This window comes from Dysidea avara, chromosome 4 (genome assembly GCF_963678975.1).
Source record: "Dysidea avara chromosome 4, odDysAvar1.4, whole genome shotgun sequence".
Lineage (NCBI taxonomy): Eukaryota > Metazoa > Porifera > Demospongiae > Dictyoceratida > Dysideidae > Dysidea > Dysidea avara.
The window spans coordinates 29,816,133-29,833,105 of record NC_089275.1 but is presented as its reverse complement, the minus strand read 5'-3'; the positions used below and the strand labels follow the sequence as shown (position 1 = coordinate 29,833,105).

Here is a 16,973-nt window from a genome sequence, read left to right as displayed (position 1 = left end):
TACCTGACTCATCTACATCCAAATTTATTCTGATTTCCAAATCATCACTAATACCTGCATGCATAATAATATGATAATATTTCTAAAAAATAATTACATTATCAAGAACAGACTTGATTTAATTGTGTAGGTTCCTGAGTTTAGTCTTGTAACTGGTGGAAATGTGTAATGGTACAACTGAAAGTTAACAACATCTTGTTCAAGTCCATCCACATTTACTACATCACCACTATTTTTAGTATGAGTGAACACTAAAGAGTTATTGACAATATCCTGTTGAGATCTTGTACCATCAGAATCAATGGCAATGATAACACTGATGACCGGACTACTAGCCAGTGGTGCTATGATACTTTCATTAGTTAGTAATTCATAATACGGATTGCCTAATGAAATATGCAAAAAGTATCATTAACAGTTAAGAAACAGTTACGATTATAATTCTGGTAAGCATGCATATTACATATGTAAACATGAAGACTCTGAGGTAGAGCTGAAATGATTATTTGGTTACTGCATGTATTTTACTATTCAGTCGGTCGGTCGGTATGACACTATTCAATTCGTTAACACACTATTCAAATAATTGTTAGCACTTTGTACACTGTATTCAGATGGAAAGGCCATCCTTAAAACTTAAGATTGTGAATGTATGAAGTGATGTAGTTATGCTATAAAAATTCTATTTTAGAAAAGATAGAGATAGATCTTAGTCTTTACCTTGCTCCCTAATAAAAGGTTTCAGTACTTATTCAATAAAAGTATAAGCTTAAAGAATAATCAAATAATCGGTCATTTTGTTCACAACTATTCGAATAGTAATAATTGCTATTCATTACAGCACTACTCTGAGATAGTAGTCTCTTCACTATACCTAGCTGCAAATGTCTTTTGCCTAGTAGTACTTTCAAATTCATACACAGATGCATATGACTGTTTTATTAGAATAACTACTCTATTAGAGTAATAGCCACTATAGTATTATTCTTTAGATTTCTGGGTTGTCACTTTATATTAGTATTTAAATTAATAGGAAATGCAACACTTCTTCCATCAATATCACTGTTTTTATCATGTAAGAACTGTATAGTAACACTTACTGTGGAAGGTGATGTTATTATACTATATAGCTATAGCCCAAAAGTACCATATGACTTGGCTATACCGGTATAATCAAAAAACAGCTCTAAAGCAGCTTAACCATACTTACAGTATTTATATACACATTTGGATACTCCCTTCTTTCTCTAAGTTTTTCTATGATCCCTAATCAAACTTAAAATTCCTAAGTTTCCTTCTACTTTTCACTTACTTTTTTTGTAACATTAGTATGACTGGAGAACCAGCACATACCACATCAAAGAAAAAGATCTTACTGTAGTTATATACACATTTGGATACTCCCTTGTTTCCCTAATATGATTCTTAATCAAACTTAAATTCCTAATTTTCTTTATACCTTTCGCTTTTTTGTAACATTAGTATGACTGGTGAATTATCGAACCAGTGCATACCACACCAAAGAGAAAGATGGCACCAGAGTTAATGCTTTCATCTGAATGCGCACCGCAGTTACTACTTACTGAATCAAAAGTGAAGTGTACATTATGCTTCACTTTCAGCTAGATTTAGCCCAGGACACAGTATTGCAAATGAAGAACAGTATCAGAGCTGCATCTACAATCAATCAAGTTACCACAAAAAGAATACAGACAATTCCCATTTACAAATGGGAAACCATGCATCACGTTACCATGAATCGACACCTTGGGCAGTCAGCAGAAAGAAATGGGACACAAAAAGCACATCTCAGGATGAAGCAAAGTCAAAGAGTAAAAAATCAAGTTTGTAGCCTTAGGTGTTATTGAGTTATGCTTGTCTCAGGAAGGCAAGCAGTTAGTTAGTAGAAAATAGGCTAAAGTTTATTATGCTCTAAAATATTCCTATTTTTCTACCTGTTATTCCCAAAATTATGCCTGAGTTCACCTATTATTCCCAAATTATCCCTGGAATTTGTCCAAAAACAAGCAAATTAGTTAGAGTTTCTACATAAGTGACTGCTATATTAGAACTATGAACTTGAAAGTAACTGCTCTATTAGAGTAAGTGACTGTTCTATTAGAGTATCCTTATCTTTTCAATTGTTTTTATGCTTGCACTATTTCAACATTTTATCCAAAAGATTTTGCATCACACTACAAGAGAAACTTATAATTTTACACTAATTATTCCTAGAACTCGTCCAATTATTCTCGAATATTCCCCAATTCTTTTCCCTACCTATATTATGCCTGAAATTATGCCGGAATAATAGACGCATACCTAGTAGAAAATTCAACTGAATAATTTACATTTCATAACAATCTATTGCAACTATTTAGAGTCATACTCAAGACACTTTTGGGCTTGGTTGTTATACCAAAAATTAATACTGCCAAGGTGCCAGGATGGCACTGTGAAGCTGGTTTCTGTATTCGTTGGGCCAGAAAGACCCAAATCTCCATGATCCCTATACTACCATACTGTATGGTGGTACATGCAATAAAACAGTGTTGCAATGCATGAGTATAAATATGTTGATCTGAATCATGTGTTATGTTATGGTATGTCTAAACTTCATTGTGCAACAATATACATATAGCAAAATTATCAAGTCACCTTTCTTAATGCTGAAATTTTTATGTGACAATCCTCTGTTTGAACTACACCTGATATGTGCTGAAAAGTTATTACTTGGGTTATTGAAAGTGATTCTAGATACATAATCTGAGAAGTGCCTGGAATACAACTGAACACTACCAGTCATGTTGACTATTTTCCATTGAACATTATCCAACTTATTTAATGATCTGCATGTTAGAGTCAGTGTGTCTTCATCATCAAAATAATTTATTATTGCTTCATCTTCAACATCACCTCCACTACCAGTAACGATTGGTGCTAGAATACATTATTTAACGTAAGTCTTTTCACACCACAATTCCAAAATAAATGTTATCATCTGGTGATTGTTCTATTATAGTATTTGATTTGCTGTTTATAAGAATCCTTATCTGATATGAAACTTTGTCTGCATTTTTGCAGGTATACAGTTACATTATATGTACACTGGTATACACTAGGGAGATGGATTTTAATAGGCTTGAACCAATTATGTTTTAAAAGTCAATTATGCTATTAAAATTCTTAAATGTAAGAATATATAATTATGCTTCAAGATTAAGTTCAAAAGTAAGTGACTGTTCCATTGGAATACCTAAGTGAAAAATATTATTTTTTATTAAGGCTTTACAGCACAAGTGCTGAAGGTCTGTAGGACACCTGATCCTACAGCCTGTTTAACATTGTTACATAAAGTGTGTTTGAAAAGGTGGAGAAAGGAGAAAAAATTCATGACTGGACCTGGGCAGCCTCAAACCTGCAGCCATTGGATTAACGCAATCAGCTAACAAATACAAGTTTGGATGCATATATTCTGTATATTTCATTTTTCTGTTATGCTGACATAATTCTTAATGCCTTTTCCAGCCAATCTGCTAAAACCTATGCTAGCATAATGATGCAAGCCTCCAAATAATATGTATACTATGTTCACCAAAGATGAACATTATAGAGTAGCTGTGCATGTGTGTGTGTGCTTGTGTGCATGTGTGTGTGTATGTACTTATCAACTAGGCAACATACACAATAAATAAATAGAAAGAGGCTGTTTGGTGTAATAAATCCACATTCCATAAATGCTATGCATGTTTTTGTAACAAGTACTGAAGGGAGTCTTGTAAATGCTATGATATTAATGATTAAAATAATGTAGCCAGCATATGCATGCAACACAATTTATGTGACAATTAAAACTAGTTTATCCCGGCAACAATTCCGTATTTAAATAATAGGTATATGCTGCATACCAAATACTGCTCAGTTCGTCTGCACAATATCAAAACTATTGTAAACATTTGCATGTGCTGCATTATATACTTTAGTTACAGTTTGGGGCACTCAGCAGTAATTTTGTCTGATTTGCATGCACACATGAAACTATAGAAATCCGATAATATGTTGTGTAGTAATAAACATCTGACTTGAGTGCAGCATATTATTGTACTGTATAAACTAGCAAGAAATGTTCAATTTAATTTTGGAATTTAATGACATTGGGCACAATAAAAGTTACAATTACTTTTACTCACCTAATAATTCTAATGATTCTAATTCATAGGTACCACTGCAATATTCCACATCATTGATAACAACAGAACAACTGAAAATTTCATTATCTGTAAAATTCATACTTTGTTCCATCCCTGTATCAGCAGAACATCCAGCTGAGCAATTCCAATTATAATATGTACTATTAGCTGGTGGAGTTGGAATTACCAAGCAAGTCAACCTTACATGGGACCCAACTAAATATCCAAAAGTATTGGTATTGTTGATCCCATCAACAGGTACACCAGGAGGATCACTCACCACAGTGACAGTGTAGTCTGAGAGTAATACATGCACATAATGGTGACACAATAAATCACAATAAGCATATAAATTTTCAAGGTACAACTGATTTCATTTTCAAGGATCTGTGCAGGAATAAAAGGGCCATCTTTTGATATTTTAGTGGATATTTGATCTAATAAGCAACCAGTATACTAATGCACAAAAAATGTCCTTAAGACCTGACTGCTTTCTATATGGCAACTGCAAAGTTAATAATATTGATGATTATCTAGCTAGCATTTGCAATTCCACTTATTTGCTTCATCAAGAGCAGCACTCCACATTTCATTATACATATGAGATAGCACTGGTAAGATAAATAGTTGAAATTTGCTCATTGTCTAGCTACAAGAATATAGAATCATGGTTAATAAATAGCTAGTCAACCATGTAAATTGGTACCCTTGATAATCTGTACATGTAATATTATGTAACTGGATTTTGGATTAACAATCCAAATTGCACGTTAGAAGTTACGAGATAAACGGTTTTAAAGGCAAGTCAGCATAACTTTCCAAGAATAGCAAGCATGTGTATGAATTCACACAAGAAATGCATCAATCTATTACCTTTCAGACCACTTCCAGTACTTGTAGATACTTGTAGAATTTCCCGCAAAATAAGCAGTTGGATGAGCAAAGTAGTATCACAAGTGCTTACAAAGGGGAGGAGGTGGGCAAGAGATAGACTTCAAAATGGAGGCAGACCATGATTGAAGTCTAGACACAAGATTACAGGGCTGTGCTGGCTTCTTAGTGGCTGATATATATGCAGCAAAATCAACAGAAAAACGTTCAGTCAATTTTATCAGGTCATCCACCAGTGAACCATTGATTCTTGCCAAGCCAGCCCTTCACAAGGCCTGAAACTGCCATTCAAGCTCTCCACAACACCCAGAAAAGATATCTGTTAAAACCAACCTCAAATAGTTTGAGTAGCACTGAGGGTCAAAACTAGTAGTACAGTAGCGTAGCTATCCACTGGTGGTGTTAGTTTGATTTTGCCTGATGTGTGATTTAGAACCATTTGTGACCAGATTTTACAGAACCGAACCAAATCGCACATCAGGCAAAATCAAACTAACACCACCAGTGGATAGCTACACTATCGTACTACAAGTTTTGACCCTCAGCACTACTATAACTACACGAGGCTGGTTTTAATAGACAGCTTTTCTGGGTGGTGTGGAGTGTCCAGATGGCGGTTTCAGGCCTTGTGAAGGACCTGGCTTGGCAAGAATCAGTGGTTTACTGGTGGACAGCCTTATAATGTAGGCCAGACGTGTTCTCTGTAGATTTTGCTACATATCAGCCACTAAGGAGCCAGCACAGCCCTGTAATCTCGTGTCTTGACTCCAATCGTGGTCTGCCTCCATTTTGAGGCCTATCTTTTGCCCTCCCCGCCACCCCCCAGCCTCCACCCCTTTGTGAGCACTCGTGATACTACTTCGCTCGTCCAACTGCTCAGATTTTCTATCTTATTTGGCGGGAAACTGTACAAGCAGCTACAAGTACTGGAAGTGGCTTGAAAGGTAACAGATTGATGCATCTTTTGCGTAAATTTCATACGCGTGCTTGCTATCCTTGGAGAGTTATGCTGGCTTCAATTCTTTAAAACCGTTTATATCGAAACTTCTAATGTGCGATTTGGATCGTTTTTCCAAAATCCAGTCACATTTTGTGAAATCTGGTCACATACAGTATATTGCAACAGTACAAGGAACATTCAAGTAAATACACAATTTGGCATGACAATATTATATCATACACACAAAGTGAATCATTGTGCTTTTGCACCAAAAATTCTTACCTATTACTTCTGAACCTATGGCAAGAGTAGGCTCTGGCCTGTTATGCTCAAATTTTTACTTATTATGCTTTGGAGCAGTGCTCAAAATCACGCCTATTATGCTCACAATTATGCTTTCAAAATCAAGATTATGCTTGATAGCTGACTGTTTTATTAAAGTATATTAGCTTTTTCTAATGGATGTATTAAATGACTGCTTTTTTATTAGAGTATATCAATCTTATTTCTGTAAAGTGTAAATAACCATCCAAGAAACAGTTCGTCTAGTCATAATACAAGTTTTTAGCAGTAATAATATGAGTTGTGCTCATTATTTGCTTTCCTTCTGGTGCACGGATTGCACATTTTATTTCAATAAAGTATTTGAAATAAAATGTGTAGCATGCTTTATATCATTTTGAACAGAATCTTGATCCTGACAATGCATGCACTCTTTCTTTTGTTTGTCCCTGTAGTAATTGTAATAAGTCCCTCAAACCCCCAAACTTTGCTCACCTGTAACCCTTGCTTTAAATGAGTTTATCATACACTACAGTAGTAGTGTATAGTAGGGACCACAAAGGAGTAGGCGTGGCCCACGAATTAATATCATGCAAAAAACAGCCTCAATTTCCCCTAAAAACAATCAGGCAGTATTGGTTAGGTGAAACTAAGCCCAAACAAGCTTTCAGATCGACCCAAAATGCTTTCAACAAGTTGCTACGGAATTTTAAAAATAATTTATTTAACGGAATTTTCTACTGACTGAGTAAGTAACTGACTGACTGATGCCTTCAGACAAGCGTAACTCGATAACGGATAAGGCTACGGACTTGATTTTTTCACTGTTCGACATCGCTTCGTCCCGACAGGTGCCTTTTGACATACCGCAGTACATACAATGCATTCTTCATGGACTTACCAGTGTCCTCCTTTGTGTCCCATTCATCATTGCTGACAGTGAAAAGTGTCAATTTGGCGATAGCACGTGATGGCTTCCCTTCACGTAACGGAAATCGTCTGTATTTTTCATAGCGGCTATTTGATAGCAGAGGTGCTTGTCAAACAGTTCTTTATTCGTACTGTTGTGTAATGGGTTGAGCACACCCAACAACGAAGCATAATGGATACTTCACTTTTCATACGATAATTGATATAACTGGGGCGTGCGGCATCATTTCTTTCTGAATACGTCTTGGTGTGCAGAGGTGCTTTTCGAACAGTTCTAGATTCGAAAATGCTGCGTAACGGGAGTGTATTGGATACTTCACTCTTCAGACGATAATTGGGGCGTGCGGCACCATTTCAGATGAGGTATGCGTGGGTTCACCAGTCATAATAATTATTTGCAAAAAAAGTTAACAAACAAGTACAAAGAAAAATTTGGAATTTTCAACTAGAGTAGGGACCATAGCACATTGATAAAAAGTACTGAAACAAGCTGGAGTAGTGCACAATATTAAATCACAGTAAAACAATAAGAAGTGTTATACGATAAAAAGTAATGAAACAAGCTGGAGTAGTGCACGATATTAAATCACTGTAAAACAATAAGAAGTGTTATATCCCTACCGTGCTCAAGATACCATATATAATGGAAATACACAGTAGGGATATAACACTTCTTATTGTTTTACTGTGATTTAATATCGTGCACTACTCCAGCTTGTTTCAGTACTTTTTATCAATGTGCTATGGTTCCTACTCTAGTTGAAAATTCCAAATTTTTCTTTGTACTTATATAATATAAGTAACTATTAACTAATCTTATTAATTACTATATAACTACTTACTCCTGGCCACTGGTACTGGATTCCAGTGGACCTTCAACATACACTAGATCTTAATGACTAGCGTAAGTGACCTATTATCGAACGGTACCTATTATCGAACATAAAAATCACGTAACGTATTCGGAAGTTTACAATTTTATTCCGCATACTCATAAGGTGTTTATATGGAGAATTCCAATAGTGTAGCCTATTCTTAATGAGCTTTCCATCCTTTAGAGTTTATGTGTGGACATCACAGCAGTCTTGATACTCATCACCACTGACGAAGAAATGAAGAAAAAGAACACAGGAATCGCCGTGAAAGAAGTACAACTCGAGCGTGACTTTGGCGGCGGAATTGGGCTTACTGTTTGTCATTTACCTGAGTAAAAGATGTATCCACGAAGACTGTACAGAAGGGGTTGTTGTAAACAAGGATGATAAGACTGTGTTATTGGTCGTAATGTGCTGATTTTTTACTGTACGCATTTTACACTAAACGATTCGCTGTTGAAACTCACAAGTGCATGCTTGTATCAAAACCATACTTCAGTTACAGTATCATGGTACTTCAGATAACACATTGATATAATAGTTAAGAGTGTGTAGGGTGCACTGAAGTCACCACAGTAGCAAAATATTCGATAATTGATTAACGCAAATTAATGGGTGTTCGATAATAGGTATCGGTGTTCGATAATTCATATTTTACGGAATGCAGAAATCCACTCATAACACGGACACTAATCGGATACTATTACTCAAACTTACGTGAGGTATTCTACAAGAAAGGCGCTACCTCCTGGTTAAAAGTCGAGGTTGATACTACTTTCCTGGAGATATTTATGAAGTAAAGTATAAACTTTGTTCGATAATCGGTCGCTTACGCTACTAGTGATTATACTGTACATATCTTGTTCCATGTATGCTATAAAAAAATTGTCCCTATTATGCTTTTAATCACATAGTGATTTAGTTTGCCATACATTAGCCTCAACAGTAGGAGTGCAATTAATCCCAAATTGCATGGCCTTGTTTCTATAATTGTACTGTAAAGTATCACAGAAGCATTTTAAGTGCAACAAGAAAGTAATATAATGATTAGCCAATCAAATAAGCTGACAATAGAAGCCTTTTAAGTGCAACATATGTAGACATTTTGAGCAGCCAACCAGAATTGCTGACATGTGAAGCCTTTTAAGTGCAACAACAAATGATGTAATACAAAGAAGGATGATGCAATCACCTGGTAGAAGTTTATGGCCACATAGAACTAGATAGATGTGTACTACAAACCATGAAGGGTGGATACTATGTGATTAGTAAGTAATCACACACATTTTTGTGCAATTATGGAATAATTGTACTCGTAACAGCCAAAATTGTACTCGTAACAGCCAAAATTGCACTTGGCTTCGCCTCATGCAATTTTGACTATTACTCGTACAATTATTCCCTAATTGCACTCAAATGTGTGTGATTACCTATATAAACAAGTGCACGAAAAAATTTGGAATTTTCAACTAGAGTAGGGATCATAGCACATCGATAAAAAGTACTGGAACAAGTTGAAGTAGTCCATGATATTAAAACAATAAGAAGTGTTATATCCCTACTGTGCTCAAGATACCATAACAGAAATGCACAGTAGGGATATAACACTTCTTATTGTTTTACTGTGATTTAAAATCATGGACTACTTCAACTTGTTTCAGTACTTTTTATCCATGTGCTATGGTCCCTACTCTAGTTGAAAATTCCAATTTTTTTCATGTACTTGTTTGTTAACTTTCTTTGTAAAAAAATTTATTATGACTGGTGAACCCACGCATACCGCATCTGAAATGGGTGCCGCACGCCTCAGCTATATCAATTATTGTCTGAAAAGTGAAGTATCCGTTGTCAGCTATGTTCAACTCGTTGTTACACAGCAATACGAATCAAGAACTTTTCCGGAAGAACCTCTATAATCTATGCATACCAAAAGAAATAGTGCCGCGCCCCAATTTTATTAATTATTGTCTGAAAAGTGAAGTATCCATTATGCTTCGCTGTCGGCTATGTTCAACCCGTTACACAGCAATACAAATCAAGAACTGCTTGAAAAGCGCCTTTGTAATCAAAATAGCCACTATGAAAAATATGGATGATTTCCGTTTCGAAGGGAAGCCATCACATGCTCACACCAAATCGACACCTTTCCCTGTCAGCAAAGATGAATAGGACACAAAGGAGGACACTGGTAAGTCCATGAAGAATGCATTGTACATACTGCGGTATGCCAAAAGGCATCTGTCGGGCCGAAGCGATGTCGAACAGTGAAAAAATCAAGCCCGTAGCTTTAGCCGTTATCGAGTTACGCTTGTCCGAAGGCATCAGTCAGTTACTTACTTACTTACTCAGTCAGTAGAAAATTCCGTCGAATAATTTTTTTTTAAATTCCATAGCAACTTGTTGAAAGCGTTTTGGGTCGATCTGAAAGCTTGTTTGGGCTTAGTTTCACCTAACCAATACTGCCTCGTCGTCGTCAGGGAAAATTGAGGCTGGTTTTTGGGTGATTTTATTTCGTGGGCCACGCCTACTGCTTTGTGGTAGTTACTATCGTACTGTATGATTATGCCAGTATAATTGGCCGGAGTATAATTGTCATCAATAGCTACATGCATGTTGCTCTATGATTCCATCTACTGACATTCTAAGTACTATAATAAAGAATTCAGATCATAGTTGTACTACCCACTTCTAATCCACTTGCTGCTGTTTACCAGTGATGTATGACTGTTCTATCAGAACCATTTATTGTTCTATTAGAGTATTTTGGCTATTTTATATTATTTTAACCAAAATGTGATAAGAATGAGCACTTACAACTTTGTAGTCGATCATTGCTAATAATTATGACAATGACACAAATTGTTCAACACCCCTGAAAAGACTACTCATACAATATTTTGAAAGAAAATTTCCATTTTACACACTGTGCATGGTAGTATATTCCATGTGTCAGCATATAGCCATATGTAATACACTTGTAATGTTAACATACTTGCACTATTGAATATCCACATTCCAGGAATCCCTACATTACTGGTTTGAGCAATGTTACCAATCTGAGCAGTTGCTGACCCTGGAATATTATAATAGTAGTCATCAGTGTCAAAACCAGCCACAGCTTCTATCTCCTCTCCTGATCCTGATCCATCACTTGATCTATCACCTGACCCATCACCTGAAAAATCACCTAATCCACTGAATTCTCCTAAACCACCAGAACCATCAATGCTATCATTTTTAGGCTGTTGAATTGTCTCATCAGCATACAGGAAGATCATAAATGACTCTACTTCATTGGTGGCAAGTACACATTGAAATGTGTGTGTCTGCAATACAAAAAACACAAATTGATTGCAACTCTTTTGAGTGACCTGTCCAAGTTCAATTGCACCTATTATCAAATAATATGCTCCACCACCCCCTCCAGGAGATTTATTGGAAATTTTAATCTGGTTTGATCTGAATTGTTCAAGAGTTATGACGTTTGTTTAACTTGCAAGCCATGTAAAAATTAATCCATTTCCTAAAGTATATGTAGCCATGGTACATGAGGATTTGACCACTAGTCATATACCCAATTAATATTTTTTTAAAGTTAATTCCCCGACATTTTCCCAGGAAGGGGTAGGAGGGGAATTGATATGTGCATAACCTGTAATGCATTTGATTGGTGAACTTGGAATTATACAATGTAATGCTCTGTCTCAGCAAAAAAAAACAACAGCACAGTTCACTCAAGTTTTAACTTGTTGGAACTCATAATTTATGTCGTTATACTCATGCATCTACAACTACAGAATTTTGCACTGACTAACTGATGGACAGACTGACTGACAGACTGACTGACTGATGAACAGACAGATCGGTCCTTTTATACCAGCATAATTCCTCACCCTGATTTTTTACTGTAGGATGTTGCTTCAGCCCATTTGGTGCTTTTGGCATGTGTATGCTGCATTTCGTACTTACCTTTGTCATGGTTATGTAATGGGCTGCAAAATACCTGTACTTGAATAGCTTTGATACTGACACATCTTTCCATTAAATTCATAAATATTAGATGAGCTTCAGACCCAGACTATTCAACAAAATGAATTTAAAAAATTACGGCTTTAGTTTTAGTAAACTAAGTCTTTATGAATGATTCTCATTATTGAAGACAGTTTTTTATTTGTTCATGTTTCAATTAAGTTACATTACTTGCTGTACCTGGTCTTGTCTACTGCTCACATCATCCCATGTAGCTATAAATAAAATAGTAGGCTCAAATTTTGAGTTTGAAAAAGCACGTTGTACATCTTTGGATACTCTTTTAATGAGATTACGATCTGTAGATACACGATAATATACACTTTCATTTCCCCCAGAATCAACATCAGTCCAGTACGGTGCAATTAAACAAACAACATCATTGATAGGAAATTTTGAAGGCAGTATGCAATTGCTGAATGACATTCCCATACTAATAAGTCCATTACGGTATACCTGCAAAATGTAGATAATATTATATGTTAACTGAAGCTACATTATGATACATCATAATAGCTAACTCAAAGTTTTACATGTACATGGTAGGAAAATGAGTGTATTTATGATCAATTGTGGTCACATGGGGATGTCATCCCATTAGATATAAATTATTGTAGCGAACTGTACCATAAAGGTGGCAGCACAATGTTACATATATATAGAGGTAAGCATTTATACAATTGTGGAAGATGTGTGCTGACTATATACATTATCACATCAAGACACACGGTAGTGTGTCATGCGGCACAAGAAGCCGGCACGCCACACCATGAGTATATTAACAGGAAGAAAGAAAACGTGATTGTCACACCTTTGTAGCTGCATGATCTCTTATCTGATCGAAACCAAAGTTTCTACAGACGTGTCCGCTAGGTAGGGGAGTCCACATTCCACATTTGAAGAAAATCGCTCCAGCCACTTCCGAGTTACAGAGGCCAAATTTCTTATTTTCGCACACTTTACACTGAAAATTGGTATACTTAAAGGGCTCATTAAGGCGAATCTTAGTACCAAGTTTGGTAGGAATCCGATGAACATTCACAGAATTATTACCGATTATTTGCGTGAAATAAGGTCGAAGGTCTGTCACGCCCACAGGGTAAACACCTTGAAGAAACGAGCTAAAAATTGCTATGTAGATGGAGTAACTATCGTAAGAGTGACTTTTTGTGGTTTGAAAGGAATCCAGATAAAGGCTGTCGAGATATGACACAAAACCCAACCTGTGTCACAATTACATGATCAATTTTTATATAGTGGTGCATTAAAAAAACTTGGACAAAAAAAACGTAAGAAAGCGAAAGTTGTCTCAGCAGGGGCTCGAACCCAGGAATCTGTACTCATAAGCAATGCTCGTAACCATTATACCACCGGTGCTGCAGCTATTCATTTCTCTTAGTTTCTACCTAATATACATCCGACTGAAATGACTTCTATATCAAGACACACGGTAGTGCGTCATGCGGCCCAAGAAGTCAGCGTGCCACACCATGAGTATATTCACAGGAAGAAAGAAAACGCAATTTTCACACCTATGTAGCTCTGTGATCCCTACGCCGATTGGAACCAAATTTGCTAGAGACGTGCCAGCCAGTTAGGGGAGTCTACATACCAAACATGAAGAAAATCGCTACAGCTATTTCAGAGATACGAACGAACAAACGTTTATTTTAATTTCTTTGTTTTTTTCTTCTTCATCTTCATTTCGCACACTTTGCAAAATTCGCCATAAAACACGAATGCGTACTCGGATTGGGCTGAAATGTGGCACACTTAAAGGGCTCATTAAGGCCGATAACCGTACTAACTTTGGTAGGACTCCGATGTAAATTCACGGAGTTATGACCGATTATTTTCGTAAAATAAGGTTGAAGGTCTGTCACGCCTACAGGGTAAACCCCTTGGAGGAATCAGTTGAATATTGATATGTAGATGGAGCAACCATCGTAGGAGTGCCTTTTTGTGGTTTGAAAGGAATCGGGATAAAGACCATGGAGATATGACACAAAACCCAACCTGTGTCAAAATTACTCGTCGATTTTTATGAATAAAAAACTATTAGTTTTTGTGTCTACCAGGCAAACCGCTTAGAGCAATGAGCTGAAAATCAGTATGTAGCTGGAATGATCATCATAGAAAGTCCTTGCACTAGTACAGAAGAATTGGATTACAAATCACTGAGTTATGATTCAAAAGGCAACTACGTGTAGCAAATGAGATCCAGATACTCTAATAGAACAGTCACCCTAATAAAGCATTCAGCTGTGTTTATAATTTACTCAATTATATTACATTGCAAGTTATTCTGTAGGGAGTTCAGCTACAAACAAGTCACCCTGTAGTCAGATCAGCTAGAAGAAGGTACCTAATAGAGACTTCAGCTACAAACAAACCATCATGTAGAGAGTTCAACTGCAAACAAATCGCCCAGTAGAAAGTTCCACTATGAACAGATCATGCTGTAGAAAGTTCAGTTAGAAACAAGTCATGCTGTAGAGAGATCAGCTAGAAACAAGTCACCCTGTAGAGAGTTCAGCTGCAAACAAATCGCCCTGTAGAGAATTCATCTATAAAAATCACCCTGTAGAAAGATCAGCTAGAAGTAGTTACCTGTAGAGAGTTCAGCTACAAAGAAATCACCCTGTAGAGAGTTCAGCTACAAACAAGTCATCCGGTAGAGAAATCAGCTAGAAGGATCACCTTGTAGAGAGTTCAGCTACAAAGAAATCACCCTGCTTCATCTTTTCTTCTTCCTGTGGTAAAGAAAAAAAATAGGTTAAAAAGCCCTAAAGCCGGCCATAGGCTGGCTTTGGGGAATACAAATACAAAAAGAAGTGAAATCTAATCCAAAACAGCCAAGCTGTAAAAAAAATGAGTGCGACCCTCAGAAAGGCTATGGTGAAAAAAGATGTGAAATCCAAGGTGGCGGCCAAGAAATGGCTGTGACGGTAGGTTAATGGTAAAAATTATAATAACGACAATTCAGGTGAATTTTGTGCCAAGACCAAACGGCACCAAATTCACTTGAATTGTTGTTATTAAAATTTTTACCATTAACCTACCACCATAGCCATTTCCTGGCCACCACCTTGGATTTCACATCTTTTTTCACCATAGCCTTTCTGAGGGCCGCACTCTTTTTTTTACAGCTTGGCTGTTTTGGATTAGATTATAACAAGGATGAAGAAGAAACCAATGCTGAACCCTAGCCTACCCCTAATCCGAACTACTTTTCGCATCTCCTATAGTTGAATGCTCGGGGCAACCTACTAGATGCATCCCCCAGACCTCTCAACTTGGAACTCGAGTTAACCTTGAGACACCCCAAGTGCATGGCCTCATGCAACAGTGGGGTTCACGTGCACACACATTTTATTAGTAAAGAATGTCAACAAGCATGAACTAGCTATACTGCATGCATACTGCTGTTATTTGCAGCTTATTTCTATGCTCTATGGTGTTAATCTACACATAGAATCTAAGCAACCTGGAATTCCAAGCACGGCGTAGCATCACGTGAATCATAAGTCTGCTTTATGTCTATCTTTGTGATGATTGTAGGTATCACCAATGCTTTCACTAGGTCCGAATCTGGCCTCTGCTCTGGTATATTTCCCACCATCTATCTTAGTAACCAAGTCTATTCAAAGTTGATTAATGCTAGAAAAACTTTTTTCATACTACTAAACAAAAACAAGAAGTCAACTTACCATGCTGTACAGCCTTGGGTTACAGGTTGGCTCCAGTCTTTTATAGATTTGAACGCCATAAATTTTAAATATTTATCACGAGAGTACCTTATATTGAGTTTACAAAAAGTTTTCGATTGTGGGTTTGAGTATTTATAGGCGAAAACCTTGAGGATTCTTGAGATCTGGAGCGTGACATTGAGAAATTAGCACCCAACTGTGAGACCTTGAGAACAGGCCCAAAAACTTGAGTCTCACAGTGAAACCATGAGAGTTGAGAGGTCTGGTCCCCTAAAGTTGAATGCTTGGGGAAACCTACTAGACGCGTGCCCTAAAGTCGAATGCTCGGGGCATATTGGACGCATACCAACTATAGCTCGCCTAGAGACAACTGGTTTGTTTGAAAGTCCAGCAAATGATGGACTTGTGCTGGTAAAATAGCCATTCACATTCGTAACCGGTGCCAGTACTATCTGATATCCACTTTGTTTTTATAAATAAAAAACTAATTAGTTTTCACACAGTGGGGTTTATTCTACGGAATGGAACGGAATGAAGGACTAAAGCACGGAACGGAATGCTTTCTCAAATGGAAGCTTGCAACTTACCATTGCTGAAACTGCCAATCAGTGGCACCTCCAGCCGAGTCCAGCGGGTGATTAAATATAAGATAAAAGCAACCAAAGGATCGATTGTGGGTTCTTGTTGGTTGTCATTAGTAACGAAGTACTAATTGTGTGATCAGCTGTTTCAGTGATGTTGGCATCCATGGTTTATCTACGGATATATCAAGAAGGGCACTTGTTCTTACTAGTATGTGAGCTGTTTTGCTTATTAAAGACTGTAGAAAACAGTCTGAGTCTGGGCCAGCTTTTCATGTCATAAATCAGTATAATGATGCAGCTATACTACAAATATAGCAAGCAGGAAGTTACTGGTGACAGGAAAGAGCCAGCTGGATTCAAATTAGATGAATTTTGTGCAGTGTGTGAGGAGCGAATATTTCAGCAGAAACCGCAAGGAGGCTATATATTCTGCAAACATTATCAAAGTGCATGTATGCTGTTATTAACAGCAGGCACAGTGGACTGATGCCAGGCATACCGGAAATATTCAGTATTGAGCAGATTTTTCTGCTGCACAAGTA

General features: G+C 36.9%; 1 protein-coding gene across 1 annotated transcript in view; it reads right to left on the bottom strand.

Annotated features, from left to right (window-relative positions):
• The window catches only part of LOC136254620 (uncharacterized), a 91,806-nt gene that overhangs the window by 52,838 nt on the left and 21,995 nt on the right, over positions 1-16,973 (bottom strand). The window contains exons 5-10 of the mRNA XM_066047364.1: positions 12,318-12,593; positions 11,101-11,434; positions 4,191-4,487; positions 2,659-2,940; positions 114-386; positions 4-54 (exon numbers count right to left, since the gene is read on the bottom strand). Of these exons, the coding sequence (XP_065903436.1) occupies positions 4-54; positions 114-386; positions 2,659-2,940; positions 4,191-4,487; positions 11,101-11,434; positions 12,318-12,593 (1,513 nt within the window). The remainder of the gene's footprint in view (positions 1-3; positions 55-113; positions 387-2,658; positions 2,941-4,190; positions 4,488-11,100; positions 11,435-12,317; positions 12,594-16,973) is intronic.